The 12,500-nt window shown below is 45.5% G+C and overlaps 2 protein-coding genes across 2 annotated transcripts in view; one reads left to right on the top strand and one right to left on the bottom strand.

Moving 5' to 3' along the window:
• LOC138355396 (A-kinase anchor protein 5-like) overlaps positions 1 to 801 on the bottom strand; it is a 12,143-nt gene extending 11,342 nt beyond the window's left edge. The window contains exon 1 of the mRNA XM_069310289.1: positions 765 to 801. Within this exon, the coding sequence (XP_069166390.1) occupies positions 765 to 801 (37 nt within the window). The remainder of the gene's footprint in view (positions 1 to 764) is intronic.
• A 189-nt stretch (positions 802 to 990) lies between these two features.
• Positions 991 to 4,699, top strand: LOC138355403 (serine/arginine repetitive matrix protein 1-like). Its single transcript, XM_069310295.1, has 2 exons — positions 991 to 996; positions 2,804 to 4,699. Exons 1-2 carry the CDS (start codon positions 991 to 993, stop codon positions 4,697 to 4,699), a joined length of 1,902 nt encoding a protein of 633 aa, XP_069166396.1.
• The last annotated feature ends 7,801 nt before the right edge of the window (positions 4,700 to 12,500 follow it).

Here is a 12,500-nt window from a genome sequence, read left to right on the forward strand (position 1 = left end):
CTCTCTCTCTCTCTCTCTCTCTCTCTCTCTCTCTCTCTCTCTCTCTCTCTCTCTCTCTCTCTCTCTCTCTCTGTCTCTCTCTCTCTCTGTCTCTCTCTGTCACTCTCTGTCTCTGTCTGTCTCTCTCTCTCTCTCTCTCTCTCTCTCTCTCTCTCCTCTCTCTCTCTCTCTCTCTCTCTCTCTCTCTCTCTCTCTCTCTCTCTCTCTCTCTCTCTCTCTCTCTCTCTCTCTCTCTCTCTCTCTGTCTCTCTCTCTCTCTCTCTCTCTCTCTCTGTCTCTCTCTCTGTCTCTCTCTCTCTCTGTCTCTCTCTGTCACTCTCTGTCTCTGTCTGTCTCTCTCTCTCTCTCTCTCTCTCTCTCTCTCTCTCTCTCTCTCTCTCTCTCTCTCTCTCTCTCTCTCTCTCTCTCTCTCTCTCTCTCACAGTAATTTACGTCTAGGTAAATTTGGATCAGTGTACACGAGTTTACCGTGCACCACTGCACATGAGTTTACCGTGCATCAAAGTATACACGAGTTTACAGTGCACTAAAGTATGCACGAGTTTACCGTGCACCAGAGTATACATGAGTTCATCGTGCACCAGAGTGTACAGGAGTTTACCGTGCACCAGAGTGTACACGAGTGTACCGTGCACCAGAGTGTACAATAGTTTACCGTGCATCACAGCTCACACAAAAATTAGCATTAACTAGAGTTCACCTTAGTTTCCTGTTCCTCACCGGAAAAACGAGTTTACATCCCCGGAAAAAAGTTTACCGCTCACTCTCACGATAACCCAAGATAACCAGCCAAGTGCTCATGGTTATCACTCGGCTAAATCACCTTTAAAAGATAGTTAATTGAAGGTAGCCCAATATATTTAAAGATAAATTAGGAAAATGTGTAGAATAATTGAAACATTTTAATATCCTAATGATATAATTTGCTTTGTTTGGGTTTAAACAAAGACTTGGGTTCATTAGGGGTGTCGAGTGACATATCTGGTGAAAATGCAGGCAAGAGCTGTTATCCTACCTCAGTTCATCTGAAGACTACCTTCAGATGAGCAAAAAGAAAAAGAAAAATGATTTTGTTTTTATTGGGAATGATCTTTTTTTCATTATTTGCCTCATGCACTCACTTTGCTTCACTTTCTGAATCAGTTCAAGATTCACTTTATGATTCAATTCACGATTTACTTCATGATGCGTTCCATGATTTACTCCATAATTCAATGATTCACTCCACGATTCAGTGATTCACTCCATGATTCAATGATTCACTCCATAATTCAATGATTCCCTCCATGATTCAATGATTCCCTCCACGATTCAATGATTCACTCCATGATTCAATGATCCCCTCCATGATTCAATGATTCCCTCCATGATTCAATGATTCCCTCCATGATTCAATGATTCCCTCCTTGATTCAATGATTCACTCCATGATTTACTTCCCAATTCACTTCTTGATTTACTTACGATTCACAACTTCATTAACTCCATTATTTGTTTCATGATTCACTTCACGATTCAACGAATGATTTACTTCACGATTCACAACCTGATTCACATAATAATTCAATTCCAGATTAACTTCATGATTCACGTCCTGATTCACATCATTTTTCACTTAATGATTCACTTTACTGAAGCACGACAAAGAATCAGCAAGGATAGTAACAAGGAAAGAAGTAGTCACCAAGCCAGGACCATAGAGGGAGTGGTCACCAAGCCAGGACCATAGAGGGAGTGGTCACCAAGCCATGACCATAGAGGGAGTGGTCACCAAGCCAGGACCATAGAGGGAGTGGTCACCAAGCCCAGACCATAGAGGGAGTGGTCACCAAGCCAGGACCATAGAGGGAGTGGTCACCAAGCCCAGACCATAGAGGGAGTGGTCACCAAGCCAGGACCATAGAGGGAGTGGTCACCAAGCCAGGACCATAGAGGGAGTGGTCACCAAGCCAGGACCATAGAGGGAGTGGTCACCAAGCCAAGACCATAGAGGGAGTGGTCACCAAGCCAGGACCATAGAGGGAGTGGTCACCAAGCCCAGACCATAGAGGGAGTGGTCACCAAGCCAGGACCATAGAGGGAGTGGTCACCAAGCCAGGACCATAGAGGGAGTGGTCACCAAGCCTAGACCATAGAGGGAGTGGTCACCAAGCCCAGACCATAGAGGGAGTGGTCACCAAGCCCAGACCATAGAGGGAGTGGTCACCAAGCCATGACCATAGAGGGAGTGGTCATCAAGCCATGACCATAGAGGGAGTGGTCACCAAGCCATGACCATAGAGGAAGTGGTCACCAAGCCATGACCATAGAGGGAGTGGTCACCAAGCCATGACCATAGAGGAAGTGGTCACCAAGCCATGACCATAGAGGGAGTGGTCACCAAGCCAGGACCATAGAGAGAGTGGTCACCAAGCCAGGACCATAGAGAGAGTGGTCACCAAGCCAGGACCATAGAGGGAGTGGTCACCAAGCCAGGACCATAGAGAGAGTGGTCACCAAGCCAGGACCATAGAGGGAGTGGTCACCAAGCCAGGACCATAGAGAGAGTGGTCACCAAGCCCAGACCATAGAGGGAGTGGTCACCAAGCCAGGACCATAGAGGGAGTGGTCACCAAGCCAGGACCATAGAGGGAGTGGTCACCAAGCCAGGACCATAGAGAGAGTGGTCACCAAGCCAGGACCATAGAGGGAGTGGTCACCAAGCCAGGACCATAGAGGGAGTGGTCACTAAGCCAGGGCCATAGAGGGAGTCGCCACCAAGCCAGGACCATAGAGGGAGGGGTCACCAAGCCTCCACCAAGAAGGGGAGACATCACCAAGCCACCACCAAGAAGGGGAGACATCACCAAGCCACCACCAAGAAGGGAGACATCACCAAGCCACTACCAAGAAGGGAGACATCACCAAGCCACCACCAAGAAGGGAGACATCACCAAGCCACCACCAAGAAGGGAAGACATCACCAAGCCACCACCAAGAAGGGAGACATCACCAAGCCACCACCAAGAAGGGAAGACATCACCAAGCCACCACCAAGAAGGGAAGACATCACCAAGCCACCACCAAGAAGGGGAGACATCACCAAGCCACCACCAAGAAGGGAAGACATCACCAAGCCACCACCAAGAAGGGGAGACATCACCAAGCCACCACCAAGAAGGGGAGACATCACCAAGCCACCACCAAGAAGGGGAGACATCACCAAGCCACCACCAAGAAGGGAAGACATCACCAAGCCACCACCAAGAAGGGGAGACATCACCAAGCCACCACCAAGAAGGGAAGACATCACCAAGCCACCACCAAGAAGGGGAGACATCACCAAGCCACCACCAAGAAGGGAGACATCACCAAGCCACCACCAAGAAGGAGAGACATCACCAAGCCACCACCAAGAAGGAGAGACATCACCAAGCCACCACCAAGAAGGAGAGACATCACCAAGCCACCACCAAGAAGGGAAGACATCACCAAGCCACCACCAAGAAGGGGAGACATCACCAAGCCACCACCAAGAAGGGGAGACATCACCAAGCCACCACCAAGAAGGGGAGACATCACCAAGCCACCACCAAGAAGGGAGACATCACCAAGCCACCACCAAGAAGGAGAGACATCACCAAGCCACCACCAAGAAGGGAAGACATCACCAAGCCACCACCAAGAAGGAGAGACATCACCAAGCCACCACCAAGAAGGGAAGACATCACCAAGCCACCACCAAGAAGGGAAGACATCACCAAGCCACCACCAAGAAGGGGAGACATCACCAAGCCACCACCAAGAAGGGAAGACATCACCAAGCCACCACCAAGAAGGGAAGACATCACCAAGCCACCACCAAGAAGGGAAGACATCACCAAGCCACCACCAAGAAGGGGAGACATCACCAAGCCACCACCAAGAAGGGGAGACATCGCCAAGCCACCACCAAGAAGGGAAGACATCACCAAGCCACCACCAAGAAGGGGAGACATCACCAAGCCACCACCAAGAAGGGGAGACATCACCAAGCCACCACCAAGAAGGGGAGACATCACCAAGCCACCACCAAGAAGGGAGACATCACCAAGCCACCACCAAGAAGGAGAGACATCACTAAGCCACCACCAAGAAGGGAAGACATCACCAAGCCACCACCAAGAAGGAGAGACATCACCAAGCCACCACCAAGAAGGGAAGACATCACCAAGCCACCACCAAGAAGGGAAGACATCACCAAGCCACCACCAAGAAGGGGAGACATCACCAAGCCACCACCAAGAAGGGAAGACATCACCAAGCCACCACCAAGAAGGGAAGACATCACCAAGCCACCACCAAGAAGGGAAGACATCACCAAGCCACCACCAAGAAGGGGAGACATCACCAAGCCACCACCAAGAAGGGGAGACATCACCAAGCCACCACCAAGAAGGGAAGACATCACCAAGCCACCACCAAGAAGGGAAGACATCACCAAGCCACCACCAAGAAGGGGAGACATCACCAAGCCACCACCAAGAAGGGAAGACATCACCAAGCCACCACCAAGAAGGGAAGACATCACCAAGCCACCACCAAGAAGGGAAGACATCACCAAGCTACCACCAAGAAGGGAAGACATCACCAAGCCACCACCAAGAAGGGGAGACATCACCAAGCCACCACCAAGAAGGGACCCGTTTCACGCTGGACTCTATGTAAAAATAAACTATTAACCTCAGTCTTTGGGACTGCAATTCCTCGACTCTCTCAAGCGTTCCCACGAAAATTTTATTTTTAAAACAATAAATCAGTTAATAAATATATCATAGACTGAGAATGATGAGTGGGTTGGAAATAGAAGGAAATTGAGCCTTGAACTGGTATACAGGATCTGAAAAGCGACGTTTTCTTCATCGAAAATGAAAATTATTCTTCCAAGGAAACAGTACATTCCTGTAAGTCAATCATTCAACCTTTAGATTTGAAACACGGTGGAGAGGTGGAAGGGTAAACTAAGCTAAATTTAGCAAAGGAAACTAGTTTCCTTTCTGCTTCAGATACTCGTGGATGGAAGCGTTTACGGTGAAAGTTTCTTTGAAATGGTCCATATATATATATATATATATATATATATATATATATATATATATATATATATATATATATATATATATAACTAAAAACTCACACCCCAGAAGTGACTCGAACCCATACTCCCACAACTGGTATGTACAGGGACGCCTTAATCCGCTTGACCATCACGACCGGACAAAAGGAAGTGATAGCCGAGGCTATTTGAACCACTTCCCCGCCGGCACTCGGATGGTAATCTTGGGCATAGCATTTTATCAAATCACCTCATTCTTTGGGGCACACGTGAGGAACACAAATGCAAACAAGCCTGAATGGTCCCCAGGACTATATACAACTGAAAACTCACACCCCAGAAGTGACTCGAACCCATACTCCCACAACTGGTATGTACAGGGACGCCTTAATCCGCTTGACCATCACGACCGGACAAAAGGAAGTGATAGCCGAGGCTATTTGAACCACTTCCCCGCCGGCACTCGGATGGTAATCTTGGGCATAGCATTTTATCAAATCACCTCATTCTTTGGGGCACACGTGAGGAACACAAATGCAAACAAGCCTGAATGGTCCCCAGGACTATATACAACTGAAAACTCACACCCCAGAAGTGACTCGAACCCATACTCCCACAACTGGTATGTACAGGGACGCCTTAATCCGCTTGACCATCACGACCGGACAAAAGGAAGTGATAGCCGAGGCTATTTGAACCACTTCCCCGCCGGCACTCGGATGGTAATCTTGGGCATAGCATTTTATCAAATCACCTCATTCTTTGGGGCACACGTGAGGAACACAATTGCAAACAAGCCTGAATGGTCCCCAGGACTATATACAACTGAAAACTCACACCCCAGAAGTGACTCGAACCCCGTGTGCCCCAAAGAATGAGGTGATTTGATAAAATGCTATGCCCAAGATTACCATCCGAGTGCCGGCGGGGAAGTGGTTCAAATAGCCTCGGCTATCACTTCCTTTTGTCCGGTCGTGATGGTCAAGCGGATTAAGGCGTCCCTGTACATACCAGTTGTGGGAGTATGGGTTCGAGTCACTTCTGGGGTGTGAGTTTTCAGTTGTATATAGTCCTGGGGGACCATTCAGGCTTGTTTGCATTTGTGTTCCTCACGTGTGCCCCAAAGAATGAGGTGATTTGATAAAATGCTATGCCCAAGATTACCATCCGAGTGCCGGCGGGGAAGTGGTTCAAATAGCCTCGGCTCTCACTTCCTTTTGTCCGGTCGTGATGGTCAAGCGGATTAAGGCGTCCCTGTACATACCAGTTGTGGGAGTATGGGTTCGAGTCACTTCTGGGGTGTGAGTTTTCAGTTGTATATAGTCCTGGGGACCATTCAGGCTTGTTTGCATTTGTGTTCCTCACGTGTGCCCCAAAGAATGAGGTGATTTGATAAAATGCTATGCCCAAGATTACCATCCGAGTGCCGGCGGGGAAGTGGTTCAAATAGCCTCGGCTATCACTTCCTTTTGTCCGGTCGTGATGGTCAAGCGGATTAAGGCGTCCCTGTACATACCAGTTGTGGGAGTATGGGTTCGAGTCACTTCTGGGGTGTGAGTTTTCAGTTGTATATAGTCCTGGGGACCATTCAGGCTTGTTTGCATTTGTGTTCCTCACGTGTGCCCCAAAGAATGAGGTGATTTGATAAAATGCTATGCCCAAGATTACCATCCGAGTGCCGGCGGGGAAGTGGTTCAAATAGCCTCGGCTATCACTTCCTTTTGTCCGGTCGTGATGGTCAAGCGGATTAAGGCGTCCCTGTACATACCAGTTGTGGGAGTATGGGTTCGAGTCACTTCTGGGGTGTGAGTTTTCAGTTGTATATAGTCCTGGGGACCATTCAGGCTTGTTTACATTTGTGTTCCTCACGTGTGCCCCAAAGAATGAGGTGATTTGATAAAATGCTATGCCCAAGATTACCATCCGAGTGCCGGCGGGGAAGTGGTTCAAATAGCCTCGGCTATCACTTCCTTTTGTCCGGTCGTGATGGTCAAGCGGATTAAGGCGTCCCTGTACATACCAGTTGTGGGAGTATGGGTTCGAGTCACTTCTGGGGTGTGAGTTTTCAGTTGTATATAGTCCTGGGGACCATTCAGGCTTGTTTGCATATATATATATATATATATATATATATAAATGGCTTACACATTGATGTTTGGCGGGATTAACCGGCTCTTTCAAGGTCATCTTTCCTTGAACTTTGCGCCCGCACGCGTTCCCGCCATAATTCACGGCTGTAAGAACTCTCTGAAGGTCCCTGAAAACGCTCACTTTTACAGAGATTACAGTTATTATTTCTAAGGGAAGTTTTGTACACACATTTGTTCCTCTGTTCCGTTATGGACTTGCTAATATATTATCGTGTTTCCAGATGGGGTCCAACGTCTGATCTTACTGAGTATGGGGTCCAACGTCAGATCTTACTGAGTATGAGGTCCAACGTCTGACCTTACTGAGTATGGGGTCCAATGCCTGATCTTACTGAGTATGGAGTCCAACGTCTGATCTTGCTGAGTATGTGGTTCAACGTCTGATCTTACTGAGTATGGGGTCCAACGTCTAATCTTACTGAGTATGGGGTCCAACGTCTGATCAACTGAGTATGGGGTCCAACGTCTGATCTTACCGAGTAAGTGGTCCCACATCTGATCTTACTGAGTATGGAGTCCTACGTCTGATCTTACTGAGTATGGGAGGCCAGAGTAGACACAACGATGGCAGGTCTAACTGGCGAGTGAAACAACTCAAAGGAACCCTGAGGGCTAACATAGAGTTAGGCAAGGATATGCAAAGAGATACTTCATGAACAACTTACATATAGGAGGTTAATAAAAGACTGGAAAAGTACAAAAAGGAAATAAAAGAGACGTATGCGCAAGTTGGAAAAAGAGAAAGATACGATCAAGAAATGGTGTTTGGAAGTCAAAACCAGAAATGACACCAATAAGAAGCAGAAATTAGGCAAGCAATAAGGAAAGAACTGGTTACCAATAGCAGATTAATACAAAACACTGCAGATAAAAGAAGGCCATAATAATTTTCGGGTGTTAAAAAAGGAAATATCATCTAGGGTGGACAAAGTAGCAGAAGAGATGAAAATCATGGAAAATATAGTTGGACGAATATAAGAAAACACCTCAATTCAAAGGAAAATGTCAGTGGTTTTAGGATAAGAAAATATGAGAAAGTCAAAATAAGACAAGACCTCTCAAAGCAAGACAGAGAAATGTTGAAAATGAACCTTGATGAAGCAAAGCATCTAAATGGGAATAGAAATGCAGAAAAAAATATTATTTTTTTCTACAAAGTGTTAGGGACTGGAAAGCTAGTGAATTGGTAGATAAAAACAAAGCAACCAAATCGGAATGATAAACTGATAATCGTAAGTGCCTACAGCCCACCAGCAAGCAATACATGGACAAAGGAGGAATTAGATGACCAACGAGAGGGCCTCATAATAGTCATGAGAGAGATTATCGTAAAAGCAGATAATAATAAATCACGATTGTTGGTTCTGAGGGACTTCAACTTGAAAGCAATAGACTGGGAGGCCTACGAAGCAAGAAGGGAGGACATTTGAACAAGCAGCTTTGAAAACCTCATCCTGGAGACATTCATGTATCAACACGTCAAGCAGGCCACAAGAATGAGGGAAGGGGGATGTTCCGTCAGTACTGGATCTAAGGAAAGGACAGAAGAGACATTTGACATCCAGTTCCTTTCTTCCTTGGGAAAGAGTGATCATGTCCTGTTGGAAATTAAATATGATTGCGATATAATCTAGAATAGAATGGGGACATTGAAACAGTTGATAAACTCCGTTTCAAGAGAGGACACTATGGGGAACGTAGAAAATTCTTTAATGAGTTTAATTGGACAGACTTGTTGCTAGGCAAGGAAGTAAATGAGAAGTAAGTCAAATTTTGCAAAACATACGATGAAGGCACAAAAACATTCATACCAAAACAGAGAAGCAGGACCAGAAAACAGGATTGGTTCAACAAAAATTGTGAGAGGGCCAGAGACGAAAAGACAAGAAAATGGATACAATATAAGAAGGGGTCTAACCCACTGGTATACCAGCAATGCAATCAAACAAGAAACAATTACACAGCAGTGAGGAGAGAGGCAGAAAGGAACTTTGAGAAAGGTATAGCGGACAAATGTAAAACAGATCCAAGCCTTTTCAATAAATTCATTAAATGCAAGCTGCATTTAAAGGATAAAATCTAGAGATTGAGAACGGGGAACAGAACTACTGAGAAAGAAAAAGAAATGTGTGAAATGCTAAATGAACAAAATGAGGATTTCATTGAACCTGACCCAATACCAATTCCAGAGCATGCCATAAAACACATAGAGGTATCGCAAGACGAAGTAAAAAAATTACTCAAGGTGCTAGGAAGAAATAAAGCACTTTGACCTGATGGAGTTTCACCTTGGGTGCTGCGAGAATGTGCAACTGAGCTGAGCATTCCACTCCAATTAATATTCCACACATCCTTGTGCACAAAAATCGTAGCAGATATATGGAAAAAGGCAAACATAGTACCAATCTATACAAATGGTAGTCGAGAAGAACCTCTACATTATAGACCCGTATCATTAACAAGCGTGTTAGTCAAAACAATAGAAACAATAGTTAAAGCCAAATGGGTTGAACAACTAGAGAGTAATGACATAATAACAGACAGGCCGTATGGTTTTCAAACAGGAAGATCCTGTGTAGCAAATTTACTTAGTTTTTATGATCTATCTTGAGGTTATCTTGAGGTGATTTCGGGGCTTTTTTAGTGTCCCCGCGGCCCGGTCCTCGACCAGGCCTCCACCCCCAGGAAGCAACCCGTGACAGCTGACTAACACCCAAGTACCTATTTCTACTGCTAGGTAACAGGAGCATAGGGTGTAAGAAACTTTTGCCCATTGTTTCTCGCCGGCGCCTGGGATCGAACCCAGGACCACAGGATCACAAGTCCAGTGTGCTGTCCGCTCGGCCGACCGGCTCTCCTGATAGAGCTGATGATAGAGCCATAAACATAATACAGGAAAAAGGTGGTTGGGTTGACTGTCTATCATCTGGACCTAAAAATGTTTTTTTGACAGAGTCTCACACAAGAGGTTGTTCTGGAAACTGGAACATGCTGGAGGAGTGACAGGAAGACATGCTGGAGGAGTGACAGGAAGACATGCTGGAGGAGTGACAGGGATACTTGGAGGGAAGACATGGAGGAAAAAATTTCTGACAGATGAAGGCGATAATCAGAAACAATGTATCTGACTGGAGGAGTGTTACTAGCGGAGTACCTCAGGGCTCAGTTCTTGCACCAGTAATGTTCATCGTCTACATAAACCATCTACCAGAAGGAATACAGAATTATATGAACATGTTTGCGGATGATGCTAAGATACTGGGGAAGACAGGAGACGCAGACGATTGTAATGCCCTTCAAATCGATCTAGATCAAATAAGTGCTAAGAGTGTCAGGTGGCAAATAGAATTCAATGTGAATAAAGGCCATGTTGTGGAATGTGGAATCGGAGAAAATAGACCACACACAACTTACAAATTATGCGGAAAGGAATTACAGAACTCAAATAAAGAACGATACGAAGGAGTGGTTTTGTATAGTAAGCTGTCGCCAGAGGAACAGATAAAGAACATTGTGAGAGGAGCGTATGCGTCGCCTTCCAACTTCAGAATTGCTTTTAATTATATGGATGGCGAAATACTAAAGAAACTGTTCATGACTTTTGTGAGACCAAAATTGGAATATGCAGCAGTTGTATGGTTATCTTGAGATGATTTCGGGGCTTTAGTGTCCCCGCGGCCCGGTCCTCGACCAGGCCTCCACCCCCCAGAAAGCAGCCCGTGACAACTGACTAACACCCAGGTACCTATTTTACTGCTAGGTAACAGGGGCATAGGGTGAAAGAAACTCTGCCCATTGTTTCTCGCCGGCGTCTGGGATCGAACCCAGGACCACAGGATCACAAGTCTAGCGTGCTGTCCGCTCGGCCGACCGGCTCCCCAAATCTCAAGAAGCACATAAACTGGAACAAGTGCAACGGCGTGCTACAAAATGGCTTCCGGAACTGAAAATAGGAAAGTTTCGAGGAGAAACTAGAAACGTTAAACATGCCAAAACTAGAAGATAGAAGAAAAAGAGGAGATATGATCACCACTTACAAAATACTAACAGGAATTGACCAAATTGACGTTAAGGAATTCCTGAAACCAGCAACATCACGAACAAGCGGACATAGATTCAAGATAAGGAAACAAAGTTGCCGAAAATACATTTGAAAGATTTCTTTTGCACAGAGTGGTAAACGGTTGGAATAAGTTAAGTGAGAAGGTGGTAGAGGTCAAAACCGTCAGTAGCTTCAAAGCGTTATATGACTAAGAGTACTGGGAAGATGGGACACCACGAGCGTAACTTTCCTCCTGTAACTACATTTAGGAAATTACACTCAAAGATGGACTTGGGAATTAGATGATAGAACGAAAAGAACGAGAGGAGCTGCTAACGTGATGAAGAAATTCGCCATACGGTTGTTACAACGTTCAGGTCAACCGCTCGTCACAAAGAATAGTCGCCGACAAGGCCAAGTATTCAGGGAGGAGATGTTGAAGTGCTATTGTCATAAAATTGATTCTATTAGTTTTCTTTTATGGCTACATTTTTCAGAATATTGAATCAGTGAATTTTGCCAGTCGTCTGAATGAGATTGTTCACTTATTTATTTCTGAAGGAAACAGCATTTGTCCACATATCTGAGAGACCTTTTAAGTATTTTTGTCTGTCTGTCTGATATATATATATGACAAAGCATCAAGTATCATTATGTACCTGGTGCATGTACCAGAGTCGTTACAGGGCTATATTTTAACGACTCCTCAACACTCGCTAGTAGACATTAATCAACTTTAACCACTGCTGTTTAGATAACGTCATATAGACTTTATATAGGGCTTCACAACCTTCAGGAAGTTTATCTGATTATACAACTCCTATATTCAGTTTCGAATTGACATCCGCTTTATTAGGAGTGCCACTTATGTAAGTGCCACTGACTTGGCCCTTAGCAATTGTCAGGGCCACGTCATGAATCCACATTGCTTAACCTCATTGTCAAAATTCTGAGGACCGCATCTATAGGGAAACATAGTGCTTAATGCCTTCAAGAAACGACCCGTAACGCGCTTCCTCTTAACCTTGTCAGGGTGATTGCTAAAATATTGAAGGTATTGAATACCTTCACGTGCATCCTTCCCGATGACTGTGAAAGTTAGGGAATTCTTGCTCGTAACTACTAACGCATCTAGAAACGGTAAATTGACCCTGGTTTACCACAGGTGATAATGTTCCTACAAGTGTCGGAACAAATTATGAAGACAAAACCTATCTTAACCAAACCTAACCCCT

Source organism: Procambarus clarkii, chromosome 6 (assembly GCF_040958095.1).
Source record: "Procambarus clarkii isolate CNS0578487 chromosome 6, FALCON_Pclarkii_2.0, whole genome shotgun sequence".
NCBI lineage: Eukaryota > Metazoa > Arthropoda > Malacostraca > Decapoda > Cambaridae > Procambarus > Procambarus clarkii.